The following is an 11,719-nucleotide window of genomic DNA, read 5'->3' as shown; positions in this document are numbered from 1 at the left end:
TAATATTAAAATATTAAAAATAATTAGTATTTGTCTTAATCAATTTGAGTTTGTTGAGTGATCATCTCACTCGTCCGCTTAAACAATTATTAGGAGTTAGAATCTCGCTTTGTGTGTATAGCAATCTATTGACTAGCAGTAAACCCTTAATCAATGGAGCATCAATACGTGGTTAGACTTGGCAGGAGTATCCAAATACGCGGATACCCGAGCCGTCCATACCCGGTTGGGGAGAGTAATAACTTGACCCGAGTCAGGGCAGATTTTGCTTAGGACAATGCATGGTCGAGTTTAGGATGTACCTGTCCCGAATATATACATATAAATACTTTTTAGAAATTAGGATTTGCCTCATATCACATATTCAATGATTCACATATTCAGTCCATACTTTATAGCCATGCAAGAGAAACTTAGTCATCCTCATCCAAAATCTTCTTCTTCTCGGCTTCTCCACAAAAAACTTCATAGCTCTTGAATTAATTACTTTTTAAAAAAATTTATATCCTAAAATTATTTTATTTCTTTAAAAATCTTTTAAACATACAATGGTTCAATGAGAGGTTGAGTATTGAGAATTGAATATAATGGTTTTAGGGCAAATGGCAATATTAAGCCAGCTTGCATGAGAATTTACGTGATTAAGCCAAACAAAAAAATGAGACATAGATCAACCAAAAGCATATCTATATATAATTCGAATCAAACCCTTTCGAACTAAAAAGTTTAGTAATTCGAATCAAACACGTTCGAATTAGTGAGGGAGTTTGCAGTGTGAATAGTTCGAATCACACTTATTCGAACCATGCAAGGTGAAGTTCGAATCACCTCGATTCGAATTACATGGTGAGGAATTCTGATTACAGTTCGAATGTATCTGATTCGAATTAAGAAGCCCCAGACATTTATAAATATGGTGTGAACGTGAATTGAGTTCATTTGAGTGAGACTAAATGGCTAGTGAGAAGAGTTTGTAGTGTTGGTACATTACAAAGGGACAATTAAGAGAAAAACACGATCTGGTGTGAAGTTTATTGATAAGGATCCTCTTAATATTTGTATAAGACCTACGACGAGATTCAATGACTTCGTGAATTCTATAATAGTGTGTGTAATAGTGTGTGTATAGAAATGTGCTTTTGGTGGAACCTTGTAACGTTTTTCATTTTGGCTGAATTGTGAAATTAGTGTATGCTATTGACTTATTTCGGCGTTTTGCCTATATTTTTAAATTTATATTTTCAATAAAAAGATATACTTAGTTCTATCAATCCTAAATAATTTTATATTCACTATTATTTATCTATCTAAATAATTATAACATTGATAGAATATTGCTTTTAGATGCAAAAAATTTAAAATATATTTATTCTATTTCAAAAATTATTATTCATATTTAATTTAGGATTTCAACAAATATGACAAAAAATATTACATTTTTTAGTCAAAAAATAAAATATCTATAAATATATTTTTGTGCTTTAGCTTTAGATTTTTTAAAAAATTTGACAAGTTAATAGAATAAAATCATATTTCTATAACATATATAAGAATGTATATTAAACATAAATAAAACATGTTCGGTGTAATAAGAACAAATATATAAGATAAAGTAAAATTTAGAAAAATAAAAATCAATAAAGTATTAAACGAAAGAAATATAAATAGAAGAGAAACAAAATTATTAGACAGAAGAGAAATAATTTAATAAATTTTATGTGTGTATAAAAGAAAATATACAATACCTTGTTTAATTTAGTAAGATTTATCAAAATAAACACATAGAATAAAAGAATAAAAATAATAATAAAAAAACTAAATATCTGAATTAATATCAAAATAAAAAGTAATAAAATAATGATAATCTATCATAATCTTAATATTTTAATATAATTAATTAATAACAATATAATTATTCTACCATAATCTTAATCTAATCTTTTAATATAATTGATTCTAATAAGTAATCAAATAAATTGAATATAAATATGTCTAATCTATTCGTATAAAAAAATAGTAGATTTTTCTACAATTAAACATTATATATATATATATATATATATATATATATATATATATATATATATATATTGGAGATTAAACATCACTTTAAAATGAGATTATTACTAATGACATATAAATATTAAAATTGTATTAATGCATTAATTGAAATATATTATTAGAATAAAAAGTTGCAAGAATTAAAATAACTGAAATTCATTAAATTTAATTAGTTAAATTAACATAAAATAAAAAAGACATGATTAATCAGATTAAATATATTAAAAAATATTACTAAGCAAAACAAATGCCCCAATAATTATATTACTAATTTAAAAAAAAATCAATTCAATCCATTCAAATTTTTATTTAAAATAGATAATCAAAGATCACTAATTAATAAAAATGAATGGAATATAATAAAGAATAATTTTGGTAGTATAAATAATTAAATTAAATTATTATATACAATTTTTACTTTTTACCTTATTATAATTTAAGTTAACATTAATGGTAAAAAACTAATTTTAAATAGCCCCAATTTATATTTTATACCATAATTAAAACATAATTCATATTTTTTTATTTTGTGGTTAATCAATATTTTTTAAATTTTTTTATTAAGTCTTCTGTATTTTATGATTAATAAATTTTCTCTACAAAATATAAATTTATGATGAATTATTACAATTATAATTAATTAAGAAAAAAATTATAAAAAAATCAAATAAAAGATAAGAAATAGAGTAAAAATTTATCAATTATTCTAGAAATTCTAAAAATTTATATCTTATTATATAATCAATTTTGTTACTCACCTCAACTTCATTATTTCTTTGTATTAAAAAAAGTATATAATGTCACACTTATTTCAAAAAAAATGAAGCTCTTCAAATACACAGTATAATGTATAATTTAAGAATATTAAGATAAAAAATATCTAAAATTTTATAATACAAAGAGTTTAAATCTACTAAATGAAATTAATAGTTACCTTTTGCACATTTTATTTAAATTTAAATTTTAAAATTTAATTTATATTTTTTTAATATAAATTATTTTTGACAAAAAATAAAAAAAAATTATTAGACCAAAAAAATATTTTATCAAAGAATTATTATAAAAAAATTAAAAAAAATAATAAAAATATTAATAATAATGAAAAGTAAAATTCATATTACAAAATTGTTAAAAAAATAATAAAATTCGTATTAATAATAATAATGCTAAAAAATAATAAGAGAGAACAGCATTCATTTTTCATTTTTCCACTAATAATAATAATAAATTCGTATTAATAATAGTCCGTAACTTTTATTTTTCCATGCTTTCCAACTCTAGTGATCTGACCCCAATTGGATACGAATGAAGTGCCAGGACGGTTTTAATTTCTCAATGGAACCGGCTTTATCACATGGCACAAATCTAGACAAACCAATAAAATATAATCTCCCCGGTACAGCTGACCAATATGGTCATTTCAGAACTATATTATTGGTTGAAATAGTCATTCATTCCTTTGTTAAAGGACAAAAGTTACAAGCATACCTGGTAGTGCTAAGAACATTGCTGTTCCATATAGTACATTGGAACAGGTGATAACTTATTATTATATTAAATTTGTGTTTGGAAGAGATTGCATAGATCCGAAGTTCCAACGCCAGCACAGATCTTTCGCTTCCCGTGTCTTGTGGCCCTCTTCCTGTTGACGCCTCCTTCCTCTCTTACCATCGCCGGCGCCGTCTTCCTGTAGGTAAGTCTCTCTTTTACTTTTTTTTTTTTTCTTTTTCAACTGAGAACGTTGAGGCCTCTGTTTTTCTTCTTATAGAACTTGTAAATTAAATGGCAATACCGCTGAGAGTAGAATTGTTAGTAATTATATTGTTTTTGATTTCTTATTCCTGCTGTATTGTGGAGTTTCCTCGTACGTATGAGGACGGGTCCCATTCCTGATGATGTTGATGATGATGATGATGTTCCGAGGAAGGGGAAGGTTGTCACAACCACCGGGGGATGGCCGGAACCACCGCCTATCCTTCTGGACGAGCTCATAGCGGAAGTCCTGCTGAGGATACCGGCGAGGTATCTCGTTCGATTGAGGAACAGCGTCTGCAGTTCATGGAGAACCCTAATTTCCAGTTCCCAATTTGCCAAGGACCACCTTCGGCGTTCAATGGCGGTGGATCCAGCCTTGACCCACCCACTTATGGTCTATTATAGCCGAGCCTACATATACCCCACAGTCGGAGTGTTCTCCGTACGATCTGTGATGGAGAACCCTCCCCATGAACCCACTAAAGTAGTTCCCTATGAGGGACGACGCCACCGCCTCATCATTGGCTCTTGCAATGGATTGCTGTGCTTGCACGATGGAGAGCGTGAGGATGAATTAACCCATCGTGCCATGCTGTGGAACCCCTGCACCGGATTCACTTCTCAGCCGCTTGAAATTGGAGGTCTCTTCTCCATTGGCGGATTCGGTTATGATCATGTGAATGACAAGTATAAGCTTTTCGCGGTTGTGGATAAGAAATCAGGCGAATCCGTCACCAGAATGTTTACATTCGGTCCAAAAACTACCTGTAGAACAATCCAGGATTTCCCCCATAATCTTTGTGAAGATGATTCCAGGGGTCATATGGTGCATCTTAAAGGGCTTTTTGTTAGTGGCACTGGCACTCTTAATTGGCTTCTTCACGGCTATCTTAGTTTTGTGTGGGTTATCTCCCTTGATTTGGTGAGAGAGACTTATTGTCAGTTTTCCCTTCCCAGCAAGGATTCAGATGATGATCACGAGGTGGAACCCGAATTGGGTATCTTGAGGGATTGTCTTGCTGTTTGTTATGAGACTAAGAAAACTCATTGGACTGTCTGGTTGATGAAGGACTATGGAGTTCCTCAATCTTGGACTAAATTGGCCATAATCCCCCACCACCCGCTACTAGTTCGTCGTCCTAGAGGCAAAGCATTATGGCCTATATACATGTTGGGAAATGTTCTTCTTGCTTTGGCTCCGAGTGGCAAGTTTTGTTTATGTAACTTCAATGATGGCAGCATAGATTTTCCTAATATTGACAGCTCCGGTGATGGCATGCCCAGACATCGGCCTTTAACTCAGCACTCATGTCTAAGGGGCTTTCACCTCTATCATGAAAGCATAGTTTCACCGTTCCACCTTGGTCTTCCAAGTTGCTCATCTGAAATGCGCTTAATTAAGCCAAAGCCTATAATCACTTAAAGATGGTTTGCATTTTGGGTACCTTTTTGGTGAAGGATTTCCTACACTTGAATCCATAACTTTATTATCATCAATGTTGTGCCTTGCTTTTGTGTGTTTTATAGATTCTGTGTAACTGTCTTCATGTTTAATGTTTTTTAATTAGGTTCCTTATGAATATCGATCTTTGTCTTCTTTAGTTAGAATATGTATTTATCATGAAATGCTATATAATTTATGTTTTGTATCGGTTCGATTTGACAAAATTGCGAGTGCTACGCAACACCATATTTAACATGGGAATATGTCAACTATAGAGATTAGTTTATCAAATAAACCTTTTCGTTATCATTAATTAGAATATAAGAACGATTCAATCAATAATAATCTTGTATGCCAATCTTGGCCTTGCTAAAATGGTGAAAACAAAACCCTGTTCATATGACCATTTTTTATTAAGAGTTTTCGTTCGTCTATATGCTGTGCTCTACAGTGTTTAAGAGACATTTAGAATGAAAACAGATTTAAATCCTAAAAGAAATTGTAACTATTTCTAAGGAATTTTTCAACTAATAGTTGTTCCGTTAGGTAGCATATATAAGTTTTTCATTTAGCAAAAATTTATTTATATTCTCGACTATCTTTTGTAGAATTAAGTTTTTTCAGAGCAAAAATCAGTTGCCATTAGTGAATGGTTCCAAGCAGCAAAGTTTTTCACTTTTAATATTAAAAATAATTAATACAAAGTAAAACTAGATAAAAAAATCTTTCATTACAGGAAGAATGTTATATATCTAAATCTTTTTGTTAATTAAGTTTAATTAAATTAGTCTAACATAATAATAATAATAATTTATGATTCATATTATTTTAAATTTTATTATTTAATTTGGTTAGACTTAATTTATAAAAAGACTTGGTTCATAAAAAGATTAAAATATATAGTAAAGAGAAAGAAGAGGAAATGGAAGTTGGATGAATTTTTAATTTCGGCATGAATGAAAGGAAAATAAGAGAGAAGGAAAGAATAATGAATTAATGATGCTATCAAAATTAATTTTAAGATTTTTTTTAATGTATATTTAAATATTTAAATTAAATCAATTTAAAATACACCTTCTAGTTTCTAGATTGAAATTTGCAGTTAGGTGTTGTTGCACACTGTAAGTTGTAACATTTGCAAGATTGCGTCATTGATTTAACTGGTCATGGATTTAATTTTTAAGATCTGTTATCACTATGGTCTATGGAAATGTTTTGTACAAGCATACCTTACCTCACTGAAAGTCTGAAACTATGTCAGTCAATTACCTATTATTTATAAGGTTTTGTAAATATAAATATTTTATTATTGAATCGCAGTTTGAAATATTTATTGATAAGCTTGATTTTAGCTAATATAAACAAATAGTATATATATTAAAAATTTTGTGTGTATATTATTATATTAAATTTGTATTTAAATTATATTTAATTTGATATATTTATTTAAATTATATAAGACTTTATTATGATTGTGTTAATCTTTTTTTAAAAAGTTTAAAATTTCATAAATAAATGGGACTCATAACAAGTATAAAACAGGAAGAGAGATATTTAACTAAATGAGGATGGGGGTGGGAGACTCTGTATCCCATAAAATCTTATTGTCATCCCTAAACAAGAGATAGGGGATTAGAATAATAAATTAATAGTGAATTTTGATATGGATTCATATATTTGTAAAGAAAGTAAAATGTCAAATAATTGATGAATTTATAGGTCTTTCAAAAAAAATATCAAATAAGTTTTTGAAAAGTTACAACGATATATTTATAGATTTTGACATAAAGATGAATTGTATCCAATATTGTTTCTATTTAGTATTTTAATTTTTACATGTAAGTTTATTAGAATTTTTTTCAAAAACTTTATATTTTTGTTAGAGGTTTATGTCTATTATAGAATTTCTCAGTTACATAATTTAAACGTGAATTATGATAATCAAGTGATTAGTATGGTATCAGGTATCAGGAGATAGGACACGAATGATATTTTAATTAACTAAAATGATAGTTTTCTTGTCTCCAAATGACACTAACTTGGTCCTTTTGTATGACTATCATTCTGAATAATAGCCTTTTCTATTAATTAACCTTTTTATACTTTATCCACAGTTTTTAGTGATTATTTTCCTTCATTCGCATTTGTTCTCTCAACTTGTTTTGGAAAAAAAAAAAACAAAAAACAAAAAACCCAAGTATAAAATGTCATCAAAAAGGGAGATATGGAATCCCTGGAGTGTACGTATGCTTTAATCAATTCCAAATTAATTTCTAATATGTCATCTAGAATTTTCTTTGTTAGACTCTCTTTTTCCTTGCAGGGTTGATTGAGAGGAAAGGGGTTTAAGAACATAAAGATAAGGAAGATTTGAGTAATGAAAATAGAAGAAAATGGTCAACCTCGAACTTTCCATAAAAATGACATAAAACTCTAACCTACCCAAGGAGATAACCAAAAGAAGGGGATGTAGCTTAGATTTGGACTCGGCCCACAAAAATAGCGTTGCAAATTGCATGGCCCAAATAGGTGACCCAACCTCAACGGCCTTAAAAAATAAAAGAAGTGGGCCCAGAATCAGTTTTGCAAGCTCGTTGAAGATGTCCATGTTTGAAATATAGCCTCAAATCATTAACGTGGTTTTTAACTTGTTTTACCTCGACATTAAATTCCAGGGACCCATCAATTATTGGGAGCTGACCTTTCTGTTCAGCAATAATTAAGAAAACATGTTGGCATTGCTAAATTTGAAAACCCCACCAATAATCCACACACACAAAAGTAAATGATGAGTTGGTACACTCAACCCCCTTCCCTATCCCTCCCTTGACCCTTATCTACTACTCACTCCGGGAATGCAACTACGCCTGACTGGTCAACCCAATTACATAGAATTTTTTTTACTAACTGCTACTGAATCATCATCAAAGGCGTATTATTTTCTTGTTTTTCACTCCCATGTACCAAGTTTGAATATGAGACCATATGATAAGTATAAAATATAAATGCATAGCCATGGTTGATATATCATTACAATTCCTTATGGATAAGAACATTAATTATTTTGGTACATTAATGTCTGAATATACCAAGTCAAAACAACTCACCAATATAGAAAAGATGGGGGCATTTTTCTTTATGTTATGCTTCAAAAGATTCCAAGCATCCTATGAGTGAAATTTAAATCTGGAGGGAGGAAGATTGAAGTAGAATACCCAACCAAATTAGTCACAGGTTAAAAGCAATTGTGTAAGTTACACAAAAGATCAATGGTGATCCCTTTTCTATTTTTTCCTTCCAATGCTAACTTGCTCAGAGCATTGTGTGGTTTTGTTTTGTGGGGAAGATAATAGACAGTAATGGGGGGAAAAGCGAGGGAGCAGAGGCACATGGTAGTTTCCAAGGGTGTGGCAATAAAAGCCAAAGTCATAACATAACAACAACCAGTTTTAAATATGTCATTATTAATATGGCACCATAAAAATTGAGTTCTTATATCAGCATGAAAACCAGTGTGTGTGTGTGTCTATATATATTGTTGAATCAAATGCACCAACATGGGATTGGTTTTTACCCAAAGGTGAAACGTCAAAAATAGTAACCATACCATGAGCATGAATGTTTGATAATTTCTTGTTACATATTTAAGACTGGGAATACCCAATAACTTTATTTTACCTTAAATACTGAAAAGCCAGACTACAAGTTCCCAGAAAAGAGCAAGAAGTAATATAGTAGTACCCTACCATGGAAGTGACAAAAACTAGCAGAAAAAAGAGTACCATGGAAATGACACAAACTAGCATGAAACCCAACACCAACCATGATGACGAACGTTACAAAAACAGACGCAACTGGGTTATTAAATACAGCTAGGCCATCTTCAGAAAAGGTCAAAATTGGCCATAAGAATTAAGAACATAAAGCAAACAGAACCAAAATAGCCACAGAAGAAAAAGAAAAGAAAAGAAAATTATTGAAAAAGTCTTGGCTAGCTGCAGCATAAGTACATAGAAAATGACAGATAAGAATCAATCAAACATGGTAGAGATAGCAATAATAATAAAGAATAGAAAAAACAAGATGGGTTTTTATTCACATCACTGGCAAACCCAAAAAACAATCCCACTTCTTACATATACAAGAAAAAAGCATTATTCTCACGCTGATAATCATCAATCTAAGAAATGGCTAAGAATTGTAGATAATAAATATCAAAACACTGGTCTTCCACACACACTATAGTGACCTCAGAAAACAACATCATGATGAACAACTTAAGACCAGCAAAGGAGCTAGCTGTGAAAGTGAAAGAGATAGAGAGATTGAGAGAGAGGATAGCATTGACTACTCACCACACCACTCACCATCCATCAAGCTGTGCCAAAACCCATATCATTAACAAGAACAACACATGAATTCTTTCACAGGAATTGGAATGTAGTGTGGTGTGTTGTGTTGAGTTGTGTACTCCAACAAATTGGGAGCAAAGTTGAGTTGAGCTTGACCACCATTAACACTAAATCTACTAGTAATTGCACTTAAGCTGGCTGCAACAACAACCAAACTTGTACACTCCATTAGAAGGATTTAGGACATGATGGACGAGAGTAAGTGAAAAACTCAAAAACCAAGCAACCAATAATGCAATCCCATTATCATTACAAAGCTTATTAGTCTCTCCAACTCGGAGAACCTTGCTTTCTTTTAATCACAACCAACATTATGAATTTCCAAGCTGCATTTGCACTTGCACACAGCAAACACTGATGATCAAGGTCCTGAAAACCGCTTCCAGCCTCAATCTGCAGCAATTCATCATCATCATAATAAATAACTTAAAACAAATCCATCCATCACCTCTCTCTTCACCCCATCTTTTTTTCTTCTCTTCCAGCAAAAACCCCAGAGTTCTAAACAATTTTGAACTTCTAAAAAGCCTAATTAATTCTTCAAACCAGAAGGGATTAAATTAAAAAGGAAAAACCCTAATTGAATTCATGGACTTCTCCACTCAAAAAACTAAAAACAAAAGAGCCCTAAACCTAAAAATTTTACTCAGCATCTTCTGCTTTGCACACACAACGAACAAAGAGATAACCATACACAAAACAAGATATATATATTTATATATATATATACGAAACAAACACCACCATCTTCCAAGTTCATATCTCAGCCACCAAAACCACCGCGAATTCAGCGAGGCTCATCGTCTCTCCGGCCGGAGTTTCCGGGCCCTCCCGACAAAGAAGCCAGTAAATTCAGATGTCCAGGAAGGTAATTTCCCAGCCTCGCCGCCGAAGCTTCTCCCATGGCTTGTTGCTGCTGCTGATGCTGATGGTGAACGAACAAAGAAGCTTGCTGCTGCTGAGACACCGACACCGCCGCCGACTGCACAACCATCTCCGGCGGAGGACCAGCCGCTGCGAAACTCCAAATTTGACCGAAATCGGGCCTGGTCGGGAGGGCCCAGAGCCCCGCGGGAGCTCCGGGGCCCACTAAGGACCCCACGGCGGGCCCCACGGAGACGCCGTCGTCCTTGGCGGAAGCGTCGTCGTCGGTGCGTATGCGCTTGCCGAGTATGAAGGGAGTGGGAGCGAGCAACGGCTTGTGGTCGAGCGAAGACGCTGCGGAGGTTGAGGAAGGAGAAGAGAGAGAGCCAGCACCGCCGCGTACGGAGACGGAAACGGAGGAGAAGCTGGCGGGAGTGGTTCCAGTTCCGGTGGCGGCGATGATTGAGGGCTCGGCCTGGCGGAGGAGCCACTCGATGGTCTGGCCGTCGGACTTGTGGCCGAGCTCGCGGGTGAGCTGGAAGACGCGGGCGGCGCAGATGATAGGCATCCGAATACGGCGGCCGCGTCCGTCGACCTTGCTGTGTCGGTCTTTGGATGGGGGCTTTTTGACGACGAGGGCGGCGCCGTTAGTTGGTTGCTGCTGTGAGTGGTGACGGTGTGTGTCAATGTTGGTAACGGCGTTAGAGGTTCCGTCGGTGTTAGACATGGATGTGGTTTGTGAGTGTGAAGGGCAGTAGGGTTGGTTGATTGGGTAAGGTAACGGTGGTGGTGGTGAAGAGAGAGAAATTATTATTATTATTTATTATTATTTTTTTGTATATGTGTGTGTGTGAAGGGTTGAGTTGAGTTGAGTTGAGGTGAGTAGTATAAGTGAGTGAGTGAGTGAGAGAGAGAAAAAGAGATGAGAAGGGAAGGGTTTTGTTTGGTGTTTGTGCTGGCAACTAGGGTGTGAGAGAAGGGAAGGAAGGAAGAGGGAGAGGGGGGGCTAATGATTGAGCGGCAGGAGCTGGTGGAGACAGGAGAAGGGGCACATGGGTGGTGGGCTCCACTACTTACCCCCACAGCTCATACCCCATTTTCTCTCTTTCTCTCTCTTCTCCTCACTCCTCCACGCGCTTCCATCTTCTTCCTCTTCTGACTTCTCCTCCTCCCCCTTACCTTC

At 33.5% G+C, this 11,719-nt stretch overlaps 2 protein-coding genes across 3 annotated transcripts; one reads left to right on the top strand and one right to left on the bottom strand.

The window, feature by feature from the left end:
* Positions 1–3,531: 3,531 nt before the first annotated feature.
* On the top strand, positions 3,532–5,467 carry LOC130950631 (F-box/kelch-repeat protein At3g23880-like). 2 transcript variants are annotated; one of them, XM_057879184.1, is made up of 2 exons: positions 3,532–3,750; positions 3,919–5,467. In XM_057879184.1, the coding sequence occupies exon 2, from the start codon at positions 3,932–3,934 to the stop codon at positions 5,237–5,239; it is 1,308 nt and encodes a 435-aa protein (XP_057735167.1). In that variant the 5' UTR covers positions 3,532–3,750; positions 3,919–3,931; the 3' UTR covers positions 5,240–5,467. The 2 variants fall into 2 exon arrangements, with proteins under 2 accessions (XP_057735167.1, XP_057735166.1); XM_057879183.1 differs by having other exon boundaries at positions 3,532–3,754.
* A 3,863-nt stretch (positions 5,468–9,330) lies between these two features.
* LOC130950575 (transcription factor TCP7-like) lies at positions 9,331–11,716 on the bottom strand. Its single transcript, XM_057879107.1, has one exon. It carries the CDS (start codon positions 11,261–11,263, stop codon positions 10,460–10,462), a length of 804 nt encoding a protein of 267 aa, XP_057735090.1. The 5' UTR covers positions 11,264–11,716; the 3' UTR covers positions 9,331–10,459.
* Between the last annotated feature and the right edge of the window lie 3 nt (positions 11,717–11,719).

Source organism: Arachis stenosperma, chromosome 9 (genome assembly GCF_014773155.1).
Source record: "Arachis stenosperma cultivar V10309 chromosome 9, arast.V10309.gnm1.PFL2, whole genome shotgun sequence".
In the NCBI taxonomy this organism is placed as follows: Eukaryota; Viridiplantae; Streptophyta; class Magnoliopsida; order Fabales; family Fabaceae; genus Arachis; species Arachis stenosperma.
The sequence above is the reverse complement of the archived record's forward strand: the minus strand, read 5'-3'. Positions and strand labels throughout refer to the sequence as shown.